General features: G+C 33.9%; 2 protein-coding genes and 1 non-coding gene across 3 annotated transcripts; 2 read left to right on the top strand and 1 right to left on the bottom strand.

Moving 5' to 3' along the window:
* The first annotated feature begins 2,371 nt into the window (after positions 1–2,371).
* Positions 2,372–2,495, top strand: LOC140758549 (U6atac minor spliceosomal RNA). The gene has a single exon (XR_012104130.1). It is a non-coding gene; the product is annotated as a U6atac minor spliceosomal RNA (small nuclear RNA).
* Positions 2,496–4,165: 1,670 nt separating this feature from the next.
* Positions 4,166–9,295, bottom strand: LOC140758510 (uncharacterized). Its single transcript, XM_073094707.1, has 8 exons — positions 8,977–9,295; positions 8,365–8,508; positions 8,158–8,273; positions 6,766–6,857; positions 6,550–6,571; positions 6,396–6,464; positions 4,819–4,887; positions 4,166–4,740 (listed from the first exon to the last, which is right to left on the bottom strand). Exons 1-8 carry the CDS (start codon positions 9,188–9,190, stop codon positions 4,660–4,662), a joined length of 807 nt encoding a protein of 268 aa, XP_072950808.1. The 5' UTR covers positions 9,191–9,295; the 3' UTR covers positions 4,166–4,659.
* Positions 9,296–11,363: 2,068 nt separating this feature from the next.
* On the top strand, positions 11,364–14,863 carry LOC140758408 (transcription termination factor MTERF5, chloroplastic). The gene is made up of 4 exons (XM_073094558.1): positions 11,364–11,587; positions 12,855–12,907; positions 13,015–13,236; positions 13,333–14,863. Exons 1-4 carry the CDS (start codon positions 11,484–11,486, stop codon positions 14,400–14,402), a joined length of 1,449 nt encoding a protein of 482 aa, XP_072950659.1. The 5' UTR covers positions 11,364–11,483; the 3' UTR covers positions 14,403–14,863.
* Positions 14,864–16,604: the final 1,741 nt, after the last annotated feature.

Genomic DNA, 16,604 nt, shown 5'->3' with positions numbered 1-16,604 from the left:
AAATATTATGTCGTTAGATCAAGTAGTTAGACTTAATTAAATCTTTGAGTTAAGTTAACTGTACTAAAAAATTATGAAAATATATTCAGCCAAGTCATACTAAGAATATTTTAGTTATTTTAGAAATAAAATATCTCTACTTATCGGAATATTTGCACAGTGTTAGTTTAAATCTAACCTAGGGTATTTTTCACACATATTTATTAAATTATAGACTCGATTTATAAATTGCAAAAATATAAACCATAATTATGTTATAAAGTAGTATGTTATATACAAGTGATCACTTTTTTTTTACCGAAATAGACCGCCAATCAACTTAGTACCAAAGATGGTCTGTTTCACAGTAAATGCCAGTAAAATATTAAATTTGTCATTGTTTTATCTAAGAAGAAGAAATGCTAACCAGTTCAGTGTCTTACTCAAACATTTAAAATGTCGGTTTGATGAATGTTTTATGTGCGGCAAAAAAAAATTAAGACAAATTTAATTGAATTCATCAATGTATACTTGAAAATTATATAATTCTTTTACTCATAGCTAAAGAAATCCTGATACAAAAATGACTGATTTAAATTTGTGGCCTCTATTATAACCTTATGATCTAAAAATGACTTTTTCTCAAACATTTTCTAGCTTTTCTCCTCTTATTATTTATTGATAGCCTCATTGTTACAGGGAGACTAATTGGGCAGCTAATTAGTTAGCCAAACTTGGAAAGTTTTAAGGTTTTTTCTATGGTCTGGGCACTATCTACTCCTCATCTTTTAGCTATACTGAATAGAAATATCCCAGGTATCAAATTCAATACATGTTTTTAGATTAATATAGTTTCTTTTTAAAAAAAAATTTAATTTGGGATAAATAATTTTATAACCTCACACTTTAAAAAATAGTTTTACCAAACTAAACCGGTTTTCAAATATTTTTTTACCAAAATGACTTATACCCTAAACTTAATACCAAAAAGATCAATTTCACTGTAGCCCTAAACTATTAAGTATTTTATCTGACCCAATCTAGCCCAAAATAAAATGCCAATCTAATCAACATTTTTATTAAAAAAAATGTTGGATGTTTCAGCGTTTTACTGAAAAAAGATACATATAGAACGCTGAAAAACTAAGCATTTTATTATTAAAAATATATTAAACAAGAATGACAAAGATAAAGATATAAAGAAAAAGTTTATAACGTAGTAACTTTATGCTCGATTATCTATTTTAGAAATAAAATATATCGTTATGAAGATACGAAAGAGTCTCATACTCCGAATCACCAAAAAAAAAGAAAGACCGTAACTCCTATAAATTTACTTTAATTTTTTTTCTAGTTCTTTCTAGATAAAATGCTCAACTCTTCGGTGTTTTATATTTAAAAGTAAAACGTTGAACTTATCACCGTTTTATCTAGGACTACAGTGCTTGAAAACCTATTTTGTTATATAGTTTGAAGAAGTAGTTTATTTAGGTAAATAAAGTACAAAAGAGGGATAGATTGGTCAAAAACTCAACAAACAAACAAGAAAACTTATCCTTTGGAGTTCTCCTAGCTGTACCCTTCAAGTCTTTGTTTGCATCCCAATGCAAGCAGGTATTGATGGCTGGCTTTGCTTGGATGTTTGTGAGGTGTGGGGGAGGACTCCAAAGAAAAGTGCAGGCAGGCAAGTTTGGTGGAAGAATAAATTTGCAGCCAAGAGCTGACAAAGAAGCATCTTTCTTTATGGGGGCGGTGGGGGGGAATGCTTTAACATTTACTGGCCTTTTTCATCTTAGACCCTGCTTTTCTACTATTTGTTAGAGTTCTTTTTTAATTAATTTAATTGTTCAACTTAATTATATTTATACTATATCTTATTTTTGACATAGACATTCTTATTTATTTTTTGTAATGATATTTTAAACTCCTCAAGTGTTTAATATAAATATTGCAAAGAAGATGACGAGGATTGATTAATTTGGCAAAGACGTCAGCAACATTTATTATAGCTCATGCCAGCAAAGATTCTATTTATAGCGGGGTTCGATGACCCGCGATATATTCATCATATTTTACGTAATAATGAGAGACAATATATTAAAAATTAAAAAAAAAATGGAATTTCGCATAAAAATCCAAAATGTTTAATAAATTATACATACATGTCATGTCAATATCATATTCATCCTTATCATCTCTCTACGGAAGTCCTATCTTTGTCGGCTGAGCTGGACTGCTGCTATGGGCCCCATACTCCGGCTCAAATATAGACTTTCGCCAGGGTGTTTTGCACAAAATTGCAGGGCAAAGAGAAATCAACTAACTTTAGTCCCACATCGAAAGGCATAATCACATCTTCCACCATATATATAACCCTTGGCAGAGTAGAACTGTGTTCGTTGAAAGGAGAGACGGTTGGCATCTCCCCTGACAGGGACGGGAACAAGCCTTCGGGCTTTCTTGTTCACACATACGGTTAAGGCTACCCGCTTCGGCGGATCTAACCAAATTTTTTATTAATTTTATTTATTTATTAAAATAATCTGTGGAATTATTTTTTTTTTTAACTACCAAATTATTATTTGGGATTTTAATGTTTGGGATAGAAAATGCATACTGTAAAGAAGAAATGTAAGAGATGCCCAATTTTCTTTTTGTTCTCCCAGAACTAGTGATATGTATGAAATGCTTGTGATAGAGTTAACTCTGATCCAAGTTCCTCTAGAATTTGAGCATTAGAATTAGCATGTCAAAATGCTAACTATTTAAATATCTTTTGCACAAAAGTGGTAGGAAAATAGAATCTTTAAATAAGGCCTCTAATGAGTCGATCCGACCCAACATATTATTATTATTATATGTATTAAATTTTACATCTATAGCTATAATTTAATGTGCTTTGGTATTTGGGCATGTTGATGTTTGTTGGTTTCAACATTTTTATTGTCTATTTGAATATTTGCTAAGTTTAGCTTGAATTTAGCTATAAGTACATAAAATAGATTTAGAGTGTGTTTGGTTGATAAGAATTGTCGTTGTTGTCTTATGGAACACTAACACTAATAATTTAAGATTATTTATTAGAAGTAAGTGCAGTTATTATTACAATTAATAATAAAGTGTAGTAATTACAGTTCTCTCTTTTTAATATAGAAAGTGAAACGACGGAAGTTGAATAATTTTAGAAAAGTGTGAGTTACTTCTCACTCTATTTTTATTAATTTAAACGTGATAAAGTTGTAGACTTTCAGAAAGTTGTCACTTTCTTTCCCTACTTTTTATCAACCAAACATACTATTATGCTAAGTTTTTTATCATATTAAGTCTCTTGCATATTTTTTATGCATCCAATTCATTTCAAAACTTCAATATGAATCTATGTGAGTTTTGCCATATTAGATCTAGCTCAACAAAACCGTTGAATAAGACAACGACTTTTCTTATTAAATCACTTATCATGTCCGCAACTTACACATAATTTGCTTCACTTACTAAATCTAATTTACTTAAAAGAAAGTCATTGTCCGGTTCAGTGATTTATATAAGCCGCTTTCCAATTTAGCGACTTATATAGAAGTCGACGTCTTTCAACCGTTTTTCTCTCTTTCAGTGGCTTTACTTAGCAATTTATACAACAAATTAATTTTCTTATAAATTATTTTCTAATTAAGTGACTTATATTTTAAAGTCACTATTCGATTCAGCAATTTTACTTAGTCAGGTCTGAGGCCTAGATTCGAATTTAAGTTTTGAAATGTGAGACTTACTATGGTCAAAAACACCAGTTAGGGTTAGGCTTAAATACGTTTGTATCCAACATGATTGTTTTTGCAAATACTTGACAATGATAAAATTTAATGCAATATAGGATATGATTTAAAATGACTACAATCCACAATACAGTTGGATACATCCGCAAGGAGAATAATCAGACGAGCTTCCCATTTGGGTGTGCTATAAATCTCTGTACAAATTGAGTTCAATGAAGTTGCTCAATTCAATGAAATAACTCTTTTTAAAAAATTAAAAAAATAAGTAAATCTGTTTTTGATAAATATTTTAATATATTTTTTGTAATCAAACATTAAAAGTAGAGAATACTTTTTACAACTAAATATCAAAGATAGAGAATATATTTTCAAATCAAACTTCAAAAATTAAAAAAAAAATTCTTAAAAATACAACCTTTCTGGAATATAGGAACTTGCTTTGCAGAAAGTTTTATAACAATGTAAAAGTTGAAAACATAAACAGATATGCAACTATAATTAGGTAGCAGTACATCAACAGGCACACCATCTAATAGCTTGGCTAAGGTTTTTTAACCAATTGTGGTAAAGCATGAGAAACCTTTTAATCCATCAAACACACTGCTATAAATGTTTCCATCTTGTGACTTATTCCACAAAAACATTATCAGTAGATAGTGATAAACTCATCACAGGCCTGGAGGATTTCTTCTCCCACTTTTTTGTCAAAAGGAAAGCCCTGGAGTTGCAGATCAAAATTGCAACAAGAGGAAAATGTTCTGCTACAGCCTACAGAGATCAAAACTTCCATGTAGTCCTATTAAAATGATATAGACCCCTCTCTTGAACCAAGGGGAAACTGCTAGCTTGCCATGATATATCCTGGGAAAAAGAATGCAATGAGGTAAGTTTTAAACATAAGAGAAACAGCTCAGCTTCCGGCGATTTCCTTCTCCTTAGCCTTGCACATGTCATCTGCTGACTTGACAAACCGCTTAGTCATATCATCAATCTGGAGAAGATGAGTAAGGTATTTTAAATGATATATAGAGAGACAATTTATGAAGGAGGTTTTGCTTCAGTTACCCACTTCCTTTTCAAGTCTCTTCACATCATCTTTGGAAATACTTGAAGCAGCTTTCTTTATCGAATCCAGTGCCTGTAAAGTAGACACATTAGATTTTTAAGGAAAAGTGGGACATCATAGTATTCAGAATTGATGTAGCTTACATTCAAAAGCCAAAATTAAGGGAGATCTGAATCAAGCATTCTAGTAGTTTGGTGTGATCTAGAGCACAATAAGATAAAATGGCTCAGAATTTTATTACCAATGTCAACCTGACCAACCCTCTAAAAATAGGTGCCATATTTCCAACCAAAGAAAAATCTGATTTCTTGATTGTTGTTACGGAGCATAAAAGAAAGAGCTATCTGATGTCCAGAGGTTTCCTACTTGTGGAATAACATCTTAATTCCTAGATTTCTTCACCCAGAGCAATCAACACACCCCTGAGGGTATTAAATTGAACGAGCCTTTTGCGATGTTGATCACAAATTTTCATTTTCTTCTGCAGGTATGCCACAATCCCTTCAGAAGGTCTTCTAAAAATCGGAATAGTCTAGACAAGGAAGAAAATTACTACTTTTGATTAGGGAATTGTTCTTGTTCATCTCTAAGGTAGCCAAAGAGCCAAATGAAGCTCAATCGCAAAAATAGATTAATAATTAAAACTTAAAAGAACATAGAAATCATCAAAAGAATAATATCAACATGGACTTAGATATGAGTTCAGTCTAGGTGGTTCTTCCAGTGACAGCTAGAATCTCAATTGACATTTCATGATGCAATAAACCTTTAGCGCCTACTATTACTACTTCAATGTTGGATGAGTGGCATAATTACCACAAGATAACTTAAGCTGCATCCAGTGAAAAGAGAGAAACAAACAAAAACTCTTGACTGCAGTAGATAAAGCTTGGCTCTTACTGGCTACTCAATAATTTATTCCTTAAATTTTATCAAAGCTTTGTACAAGCCAAGTCCATTTATATCTGGGATCATTGGAGACTAATGTATCAAGGTACCACAGTTACCTTGTAATGGAATAGAAATCCTGACTGGTCAATTCAAGCCACTGATTTAAGGATGTAATATAAAGGACTGAAGATAACGGTACATAAGAGAGCTCTTAAACCCTTGTAAGAAGGGAGTACAATAAGACAAAATAAACACCACCAAGATACGTTTTCTTACACAAAAAAATATATATATTAAACTTTAATACCTAAAGCTAAACAGACCCCAGGCTGAAACTATTTATGGGATAAAATAGAACAATGTTACTCCAAACTCATCTTGGAACAGACATTCAGAGTTCCTGGTTGGGTAAAAGAAATTCCATTTGTGTTGCACCTGTTGCTAAGTTCATTAATATCATTTTAAGACACTCTCAATAACGATAAGTAATAACAATCAAGTCAACATGAATTTGACAACTAAAAGTGTATCAAAGCATTTAAATTAAACCAATAAGGCTATAAATACAACTTTGTAAGGATCAGAGCTGGTGATCTGAATCTTATAGTTGGATACATCTCTAATAAGAAAAAACTTTTCTGGAAAAACTAAAGAAGAAAGAGATTCAAGAGATTTGTCTTATACAGTACCTTTTGACGTGCCCTTCTAATACTCTGTTTGACATCTTCAGCAGATTTAGCAACTATCTTACAGAGTGCCTAAAAGAACTGACGCCAAATAAGAACTATGGCAGATAAGAGCAAAAGGAAAGGTAAAAACATTTCTTTCTCAATAAAGTCTCACCTGCATGTTCTCCTTAGTTAACCTGTGAATTGTGATGTGAAGGTCAGTCAGAAATACATTAAATAAAAAGTTACAATTATAATGATAAAAAAAGAAAGACCAAAACTTCTTTTTTTACAGGAAAATAACAAAAAATAAGCAATGAACGAAATGCAGCATTGGCTCTTGAAAAGGAGGCTAATATGCTTCATAGAAAAAAAAATTTGAGGAACATACGGAGGGATAGCTGCAAGAATTCGTTGGCCATCCGGAGTTGGATTTAAACCCAAGGGGGATGCAATGATTGCATGCTCTACCGCTTTCAATGACTGGTGGACAAAATAAAGAAAGAACTATTATTTAAGAATACTTTAACTGGAAAATTCATGAAGAAGCTATATTTTTCCCAAATAACCAACAGAATATCTACAAAAATCAATCATAAAAATTGGGTGCAAGTAGAAAAGATGTTCTCGATAGCTTCAACCAGAAAATACCATGAGTTGCATGTCTTTATTGGAAAAGAATACTTACTAAATGCCATTCCACTACTGTACCATAAGGCTTCTAATTGATAGCATTCAACTAAGCTTCAGAGGTGACTTCCCCTTTGCCATCTTGTTGATATGCTGAACTTGCATATCCTTGACAAAATACAAAGCTCTAGATCTCCCAGTCTGTGAGTTATAATTTATAAATAATGCAGGATTGATGCTCTTAACTAGAATGAATAGATGCAAGCATCAAAAGAGAAATTACATGATGCCCCGTGTAAGCATCTTTGGCTCAGCATGAAAGAGAGCAAGGCACCATGTTGGCCAATCATGAGCCAGGTTGGCCAAAGAAATGAATGGCAATTGTTAAAGAGAGTAAGATGCAACCAGACCCATGTGCTGGAGGAACAAGCTTCATGAACCTAAACCATTGTCGCAGGAGAACTTCACCTTTCTATAAATAGGCTACATGAAGATATGAACGTAAACCGTAGTCGCAGGAGAACTTCATCTTTCTTTAACAATTGCCTTTCATTTCTTTGGCCAACCTGGCTCATGATTGGCCATACATGGAGCCTTGCTCTCTTTCATGCTGAGCCAAAGATAATGATGGAGAGGACTCAACGAAGGTCCAAAGCATGACATGAGGACCATAATTATGGATCTGTTCAGTTGCTGCACTATAGTGGATATTGTAGACTGAATGGACTAGGAAATAATTGAATGCAAACTGCATCTATTGCAAGAAAGCAATGGGATGACTAAAAAAACAACAATCTCATAGTTCTTAATAACAAGACCTCTTCCAAGTTATGTCAGATATTTTAGAAATACTCCTATCAATTGGATTACTAGATTGTTACTCTAGCAGGTATAAAATGACATCCTATGTCCTGATTTAACAATCTGCAATCTTTTATCTCCTAAAAGAAGTGCCGGTATTCTTAGTTGTTCTCCATAGAGTAACAGTTTTCAAGGAAATTAATTACTCATTAGTCATTAGTCAATATGCAGTAACAATTAAGAAGAAGAAGAAGAATTAGTTCAAATAATGACTACATGCAAAACACAAACATAAAGCAAAAGATTCCAACTTGCATTCATAGGAATTGATTGAGCTTCCTAATTCACTCACATCAGGATCATAAGGTGTCACTGAGAGAGTCTGTGCATCTAAAACAGAAACTACAGCAACACGGTTCATGGGAACCTTTACACCCCCTGTCTCTACAATGATATGATCAAGCATACCTACAGAAGTAGCAAAGTCATGTATGAAATCATCAAGGTCACAAAGCTAAAATCAACTAAAAAAGTTATTGATACTTGTTAAGAATAATACCTGCAGATGCCCTTCCAGTTCTTAGCTTACTCAATTCTCGTGATAAAGCAACAATTGCCGCTTCCATCTGTGAAAGAGCACCTGACTTGACAGTAGGTCCTATATCCGGAACAACTTGAACTGTATCTCCTTCATCCTCATTCTCTACCAAAATGCAACTTGAGAACATAAGAAAAAAAAAATCCCACAAGTTCAAGACTAAAAATATAAGTGCTTGGTGCTTCGTGAAACATTAAGGATTTACGACAAAAAAATACTTATGCAGCTTGTCTGACAGGAAGTGAAACGTTTACAGCAGCCTAAATCAATTCCCTGACTTAAATGCACTATGAAGAATTAACTTTATACTAATTAAAAGCACCATCTCAATCCAAAAGGTGATTTTGAGTTCTTAACACAGAACCAACCCAAGGCAATTGACATGCCACGGAGGTTCTTCTGCATGATGTGATACTAAACTCTCCATCATCTGCGCACTATTTCACGCCACATGGTTTTCGTTATAGAAGAGTTCAAAATAGTAAACTTTTTGTGGTAGCAGGGTACCATCTTTTAATTCCAAAGGAGCAACTAAGGAATCGAACAGAAGTAAAAGATGAGGGATCGACTTACTCGACTTCTTTCCTTTGGCGAAACCCCTTCGATTCAAGAAGAAGAAGTCATTGCTTAAGCGATTACCACTTCCGATGGAGTAAAGCTCTCCTCTTCCGCATCCATGGGAAACGAGGTGGGAGAAGGGCGAGAGGGTGCGGGTGCTGAAGTTGCGAGGAGCTCGGAGGAAGAGAAGGCCCCTCGTAGCGAGAGCTCGCCTGAGGCAAATCGCCATGGAAATAGTCGAGGGGTTAAGGTTAGGGTTAGGGTTTAGAAGAAATGGTAATTGTATTATTCGTCAACTGGTAGAAGCCGGAGAAAGGCAAGGGAATCGAACCAGAGCAGAGGTGCCGTTTCCATTTTACACATCACCCCCTACATTTAGCGAAAACTCCTCTTTTTCTTATAATATTTGCATATTGATCCTCCATATCTATGTTTTTTTAATGATAATTATCATATCTCTTAGGAAGGATAATTTGGGCTGTCAAGCTTGAAGTGGCTCGGGCTTAGCTTGAAGAGTGGCTTGAGCTCGGCTCGGCTGAAGCTCAAGTCCGGCTCGGCTCGGTCAAAGCTGAGCCAAGTCCGAGCCACTGAAATCGGCTCGATATTAATTTCGAGCTGAGCCTGAGCGAGATAGGCTCGATATATAAACTCATCAAACTCTAAATCTTAAAAGTCCTCAAATCTCAACAAATCCCAACACCCTCCATCGCTCATATATCAAATTCTCAAAGCCACCAAAACTAATCCTTCTTCTTCCCACCGTCAACCCTTCTCCTCCTCCTTCCCTATGGCTAACCCTCCTCCTTCCCCACCGTTGACCCTTCTCTTTCCCCATGGTCGATCCTCCTCTTCCTCCTTCCCTACGGCTAACCCTCCTCCTTCCCCACCGTTGACCCTTCTCTTTCCCCATGGTCGATCCTCCTCCTCCTCCTTCCCCACTGTCGACCCTTCTCCTTCCCCATGGTCAATCCTCCTCGTCATCCTTCCCCACCGTCAACCCCCCTCCTCCTCCTCCACCATCCGACGTCCCGATCTCTGGCGTCACGGGATCAACGAAGCTAAGGTCTCGGAGAGCAGAACGAGCGACAACGACGGGACGGGGATCCTCCTAATGGCAGAGACGAGTGCAGAACTCCTTGTGCTCGAACGGCCTTCTCGGTTCGAACCCCCACAACTCCCACATCCATCAATTCTTCTACTCTACCATTGCTGGTCGTGGGTTGGGTAGTAACCTGAGTGGTAAGAAGTGAGAGAGAGGAGAAACGAGGGCTTGATAATAGGCTCGGGCTCGGTTTGGCCCAGCTCGAGCTCGGCTCGAGTTAAGCTGAGCCAAGTTTGAGCAGAATTAAAATGCTCAAAAGTCATTTCGAGCCGAGCCTGAGCCATAGCCGGCTCGCTCAGGCTCGGCTCGTTTACACCCCTAGTATCAATAGCCACTTGTGCCAAATAGTTTATCTTTAGCTCTTTTTATTAATAGATCATAAACTTACTAAGTCTTCTTAGATAATTGGGTCAAATTCACTTAAGAAACACGACTCACAGTGTTCAAATCGTACATACACGATGCTATGGTAAACAATTCACTAAACATCAAATCAACTATGAGAAAATCAAAGATCGATAGAACTCCACTGCGACAAAATAAAAATTACTAGTCCATATACTTTCCATCTAATTTGATACCCCTTATTTAATAGACAAATTGATAGGAGAGAGTAATCCGTCATAATTATACTTAATCTGACATAAAGGGGTATTTTAGTAATTTAATATATTATGTTAAGTTAGATGAATAGTTTAACCCTTAATCCCTTATTTTGAGTTTTTGACCGATTTAATATAATAAAAAATGTATATAAGTAGAGGAAGAGGTAATTTGCAACAAAAAATCATTCAGCTTTTTAGGCCGGATATTTTTATCGATTTAGCCCTAACAAATCTTTAAAATACTGTCATATCTTAACTATGTAATTTATACCCATCGCCTATATAAAAAATACATTCTAATTTTAAAAAGAAAATATCACGCATCACCTATGTAATATATACGCATCACCTATGTAAAATATATGCTGCAATTTTCAATAATATGCACATCAAGATTTCAAAAATATCACGCATAACTTATGTAATTTATACGCATCGATTATAAAAAAAATAGGCTCTAATTAAAAAAAATGTCTGTATTAAGATTAAAAAAGATAAATTAATCTAAATTAATTTTAAAAAATCTAAATTTATAATTCTATAAATGAAAGGGACTATTTATGCCAATTAAAACATTAAAAATCTTTTTGCGGTAAATTACCCGCAGAGGTAGTTAAAAATACGTTTAACGTTATTTCTTTTTATGGAACAAAAATATCACCTGGCTTAGATAACTCGGAGCAATCTAACGCTCTTCCTCCACGAATCCTGATAGGATACCGAGATACTACTCTCCCCCAAAAAGGAGAGCAGTGATAACACCACTAGCTTCTTCACACACTTCACCACCTACTCAAAGTCCCCGTTCTCCACCCATGAGCGCTCGGCCTGCTTCCGCTCCTTTAGCCGGAGCTCGAATCCCTCCTCCGGATTCCCTGAATTGGCTCTTCGTCCCTCCGAGATCCGTCGCCATCTCCAGGTTCGTCGCCGTGTCCAATCTCCTCTCCTCTTTCGCTTCTACTTCTGACTTTCGTAGCATAATTCCTGGGAAATTTGGAATAAAAAACTAAACTTTTCACCGGTCTTGGAGTGGTTTGAGTTTTGTTTGGGTGTCCCATTTTCAAAATCAGGATTGAAGAAAAGAAATGATTATTGTTTTATTAATGCCCCATTTAACTTTGTTGGATGAAAGCTCGATCTTAGTGATCATATACTTGCTAAAGAATCAAAAGGTTCCATTTTGAAGTTGTTGATTATGTTGGAGGTAAGTCAAGTTGCTCTTTCCGAATGTGTTACCAAGAACAGGGAGGCTAGAATATACCAAAAGTTGTTTGGAGGCACCGATCCTACTCTCCAAGAGTCAATAATTTGTTTAACTATTAGACGAATGAATCAATTTAATCAACAATGCTCCACCTCTTTTTTTACTTACAATGTTCCACTTAAACTCACAAATTTTCCTTTCTTTATCAACCATTTGGGTTCTTGTTATTGGTTGATTGTCCATATTATAGGGACATGCACCTTTTCAATGAATATGATGCCCTATGCATTGGTTGGCATCAAGGATTTAGGAGGACAATTTGTATAGATGTGCCATGGCTCACTAAATTGTCAATTTCTCACCGTGGAGGTGGTAATGTGATATCTTTGTTATGATGATATTCTTATTTTTTTGACCTTTGGAATTGTCCCATCATAATTTTTTTGTTCTTTTCTATTTGTTTCTTGATATCTTTTCCCCTTTTTGGGTGTCCACTTTCTCATCTAGCTGAGATGAAATAAAATCTATAAACCAACAAAGTGATCCGTAAGACAGGTTATTGATCTCGGATTTTCTACGAGGTTCTCTCCAGTGTTAGATGACCAGCTATATTTCCTGAGTGTGCCAAAGCATTTGCTTCAGGCTAATGTTGTGTCCTTTTTGTTGGGATTACTCTTATGATGCGGATGAGGACCCTCATTGGCAGCAGTGATAGCTGCAATATATAATATGTTTTATTTTATGGTTTTCTGTTCTTGTTTTGTTTATGCTACCAACAGATTAGCAACTTGAAAATATGGTATATGGCCAAAATATGAAATCATTAAAGCTCATGACTTATAGCAGTTTTAGTTACTCAGCTAAGACAGTAACTGAATCTTCTACAAAGAATTTCACAATTGATGTGCTGATGTTATATAATTTTGTTGCATGTATAGGTTTGACTGGTTCTAACATGTTTTTTTCTTTGTACTAATATCAGGCTTTACCTAAATAAAATTTCCCATCAAATTTTTGTGTGCAAAGCAAGAACATGTAAGATTGCCTGAATCTCTTTCTCGTATTTATCTACTTTGTTCTTTGTCAGTATTGAGTTGTTTTCTTCCCTCTTCAGAAACTCATATAACCATATGCAAATGCAGTTACAGATGAGCCTGGAGCTGCTAACTCTCGCAACTTTACAACAATACCTTCATGCATGTTGGCAGCAGAGAGAGAGGAGGCTAAAGCTGTACTATCATTGTTCTTGCGAAAACAGGGTTTGAGTAATGCAGTGGCCTCAAGGACCATTAACAAATCAGATAGCTTTATTGACTATCTCATCTCAAAGCTCCATATAAAGCATAAATCTCGATATCTAGTAGGTTCGATTTCAAACATATGCATTATTTATTTATTTAGCATCTCGGTGTCAACATTATCAAAGCCCCTACTAACATGCTCATGCTTTCCTTTTACAGGAAGAGAGCTTACCACTCTTGAAATCAGAAGTGCACTTGCTCCATATCTAGAAGCCCTTCTTGAAGAACATGGAGACCTTTTAGCAGATGTGGTGGAGAACTTTCCAAACCCTCCAGGAACTGAAAGAGCTGCTCCTCCTCCTATTGTTGTAACCAGCCCAATCTCCAAGAAAGAAAGAGCCATTGCTCGAGTCAGTCAACGAAACTCTGAAGGTCTCCTACCTGAGCAAGTTCTCTACCTAATGGACCTTGGCATGGACCTTGACCAGATCAAGGGTATAGCCCGCAGATTCCCGTCCTTTGCTTACTACAATTTAGATCGCAAAATCAAACCAGTGGTGGAGCTTCTCCTTGAACTGGGGGTGCCGCCATCTGATATTCCAACTATCCTTAATAAAAGGCCACAATTATGTGGCATCAGCTTCTCTGACAATCTAAAACCTATGATGACTTATTTAGAGAACATGGGTGTGGATAAGAGCCAGTGGGCAAAGGTAATATACCGGTTTCCTGCATTGCTCACTTACAGTAGACAGAAGGTCAAGGCATCTATAGATTACCTCTCTGAGCTGGGTGTTCCAGAAAAGAACATTGGGAAGATTTTAACCCGCTGCCCACATATCATAAGTTATAGCGTAGATGATAATCTCAGGCCTACAGCTGAATACTTTGAGTCCATGGGAATCAATGTTACTGCTCTTATTCAAAAGTGTCCACAGACGTTTGGTCTAAGTATTGAAGCAAGCCTGAAGCCGGTTACTGAGTTTTTTCTTGAGAGGGGTTACAGCATCAAGGATGTTGGTACCATGGTTCATAGATATGGAGCTCTTTATACTTTCAGCTTGGCAGATAACTTGATACCAAAATGGAACTTCTTCTTGACTATGGAATATCCAAAATCTGAGCTAGTCAAATTCCCTCATTATTTTGGCTACAGCTTAGAGGCGAGGATAAAACCTAGATACAATAGAGTGAGAGAATGCGGAGTGAGCCTCATCTTGAACCAGGTTCTGTCTGTCTCAGACAGTAAGTTTGAGGACATACTTGAGAGGAAGATGGGTAAATGTTAAATGTGCATGTGTCCTATCAAATGCTGACATCGAAGTTCAGAGACTTTCTCGGTGATAGTAGAATCAGTTATCAGATTGTAATATACTACATACTGCATCTAAAATCAACATATGAAAGAGTTCTCAGTGGAGGTGCAATGATGAAGATCAGGAGGAACTACTTCTTGCACCAGAGTAGGTTGTAAATCTTCAACCCTGCTGGGGATGTTTACTCGCTGTTAGCTTGAGATCATAGATGACTTTTCCCTATTTTATGTAATATACTGGCCATGAACTGCATCTGCAGCATTTAGATGTGGAGATGCATGCACACTATTAGATCACAGAAACTGTACTGTATTCAAGTTTGCTGAAAAATTTCTAGTGCTTGAGGGAAATATTGTATAAATTTCTCACAAAATATTGGCATTACCAGGTCATCACTTGGTAGCTGAGATCCTGAATGTATAAGCATTTCAAGAGCTATATTTTCATTTAAGTGCATTGCCAGGTTCTGTAGTCTGCTGATGAACTCAATAATCAGGCAGGATAGGAAAAACAAATAATGTTGTTATATGTTTCGATTAATTGAATGCTTATATGTGATCCTAGACAGAAAAGCTACTCACTAAGGCTCCCTGTTCACTTCAGGAATAACAAAAGTCTTTATTTCAGAATACAACCACTTATTCCAGAATAACAACTAAATACTATAATAAAAATATTTCAGAATATAAGTACTATTTATCAAAATTATATTTTATATCACATACTAACTCAATTATCAATTTACCCTTGATTTGATTACAACTCTTTTAAATATCTTATTATAATTTATCACCCATATATTATCTCTTTCAAACATCTTATCATAATTCATTACTCATCTCTTCTCTCATTCAAACATCTTATTAACATCTTATCATAATTTATCACCCTCACTACTCTCTATCTCTTATCATATTCTTTTATTTTATACTAAATAAAATAAATTTTATTTAAACAGCATAAAATATTAATAATTTAATATTTCATTAAATTAAGCACGTTTTTAAAGGTATTATTATTAAATATTATTTTCATTTTATATAGTTAAATATAAATATTATAAAATTCTTAATGATATAGTATTTAATTGATATAATACTTTTTTTATAGATTATCTTCTTATTAAATAACTCTCTATGTATTAATAACATAAAAATATAATAATAACTAAACTAATATTTTATCAAATTAAATATTAAATCATCATAAATAATATATTTACAATGTTAACTATATTAACCTTTTTTAAAAATAATAAAATAAGAAATTTTGGAAAAAGATATAATATTATTAGTAATCTTATGATTTAAGTTAAAATAAAAATATGAAAGTGTAAATAGTTTAATATAATTAATAATTTCATTTTGGAATGATTATTAAAAATATATGTTCCATGTAAATAAATTTTATTACAAAATATGGTAATATTTAAAATATTGTAAAATAAAATAAGATTTAAAATATTATAAAATATTATTATATTTTATAATACTATAAAATATAATAATTATAATTTTATAAATATTTATAATAATAAAATATTATTTTTGACTATAACATATGTATGATTAATTGTAAAAAAGGATAAATATTAATAAACTAATATTTTTGAAAATTAAAATATAGTCAAATTGTATTTAAGTATTGCATATTTATCTTCTTAACATTGCATTACATTATATATTTATCTCTCTAGCATTATAGTGTTGCATTGTGAGCATTGCATATCTATTTCCCATTTGCATTACATATTTATCTCTTTAGCATTGTATATTTATCTTCATAGCATTGCATATCTATCTCCCTAACATTACATTATACTATATATATATATTCTATCATTGTATTGCATTTCACATTTATTTCTTAATTATATAATATGTAAATATAAATATAAATATTATAAAATTCTCAATATGGTATTTAATTGATATAGTAATTTTTTGAATTATATTATTGTTAAAATAATTTTATATGTACTAATAATTGTTAAAATCATTTCTATATATACTAAAAATATTAGAAATATAATATTAATAAACTACCATTTTATTGAATTAAATATTAACTTGTAGATAAAATAATATACTTATTACTTAAATCACGTATTAACCGAATTAAATCTTTTTCTAAAATAAATTTGGTAAAATATTAATATAGTATTATTAATAATCT

Source organism: Typha angustifolia, chromosome 3 (assembly GCF_048772165.1).
Source record: "Typha angustifolia cultivar Huaian chromosome 3, ASM4877216v1, whole genome shotgun sequence".
Taxonomy (NCBI): Eukaryota; Viridiplantae; Streptophyta; class Magnoliopsida; order Poales; family Typhaceae; genus Typha; species Typha angustifolia.
Note: the sequence above shows the minus strand (reverse complement) of the source record. Positions and strands in the feature narration are given on the sequence as shown.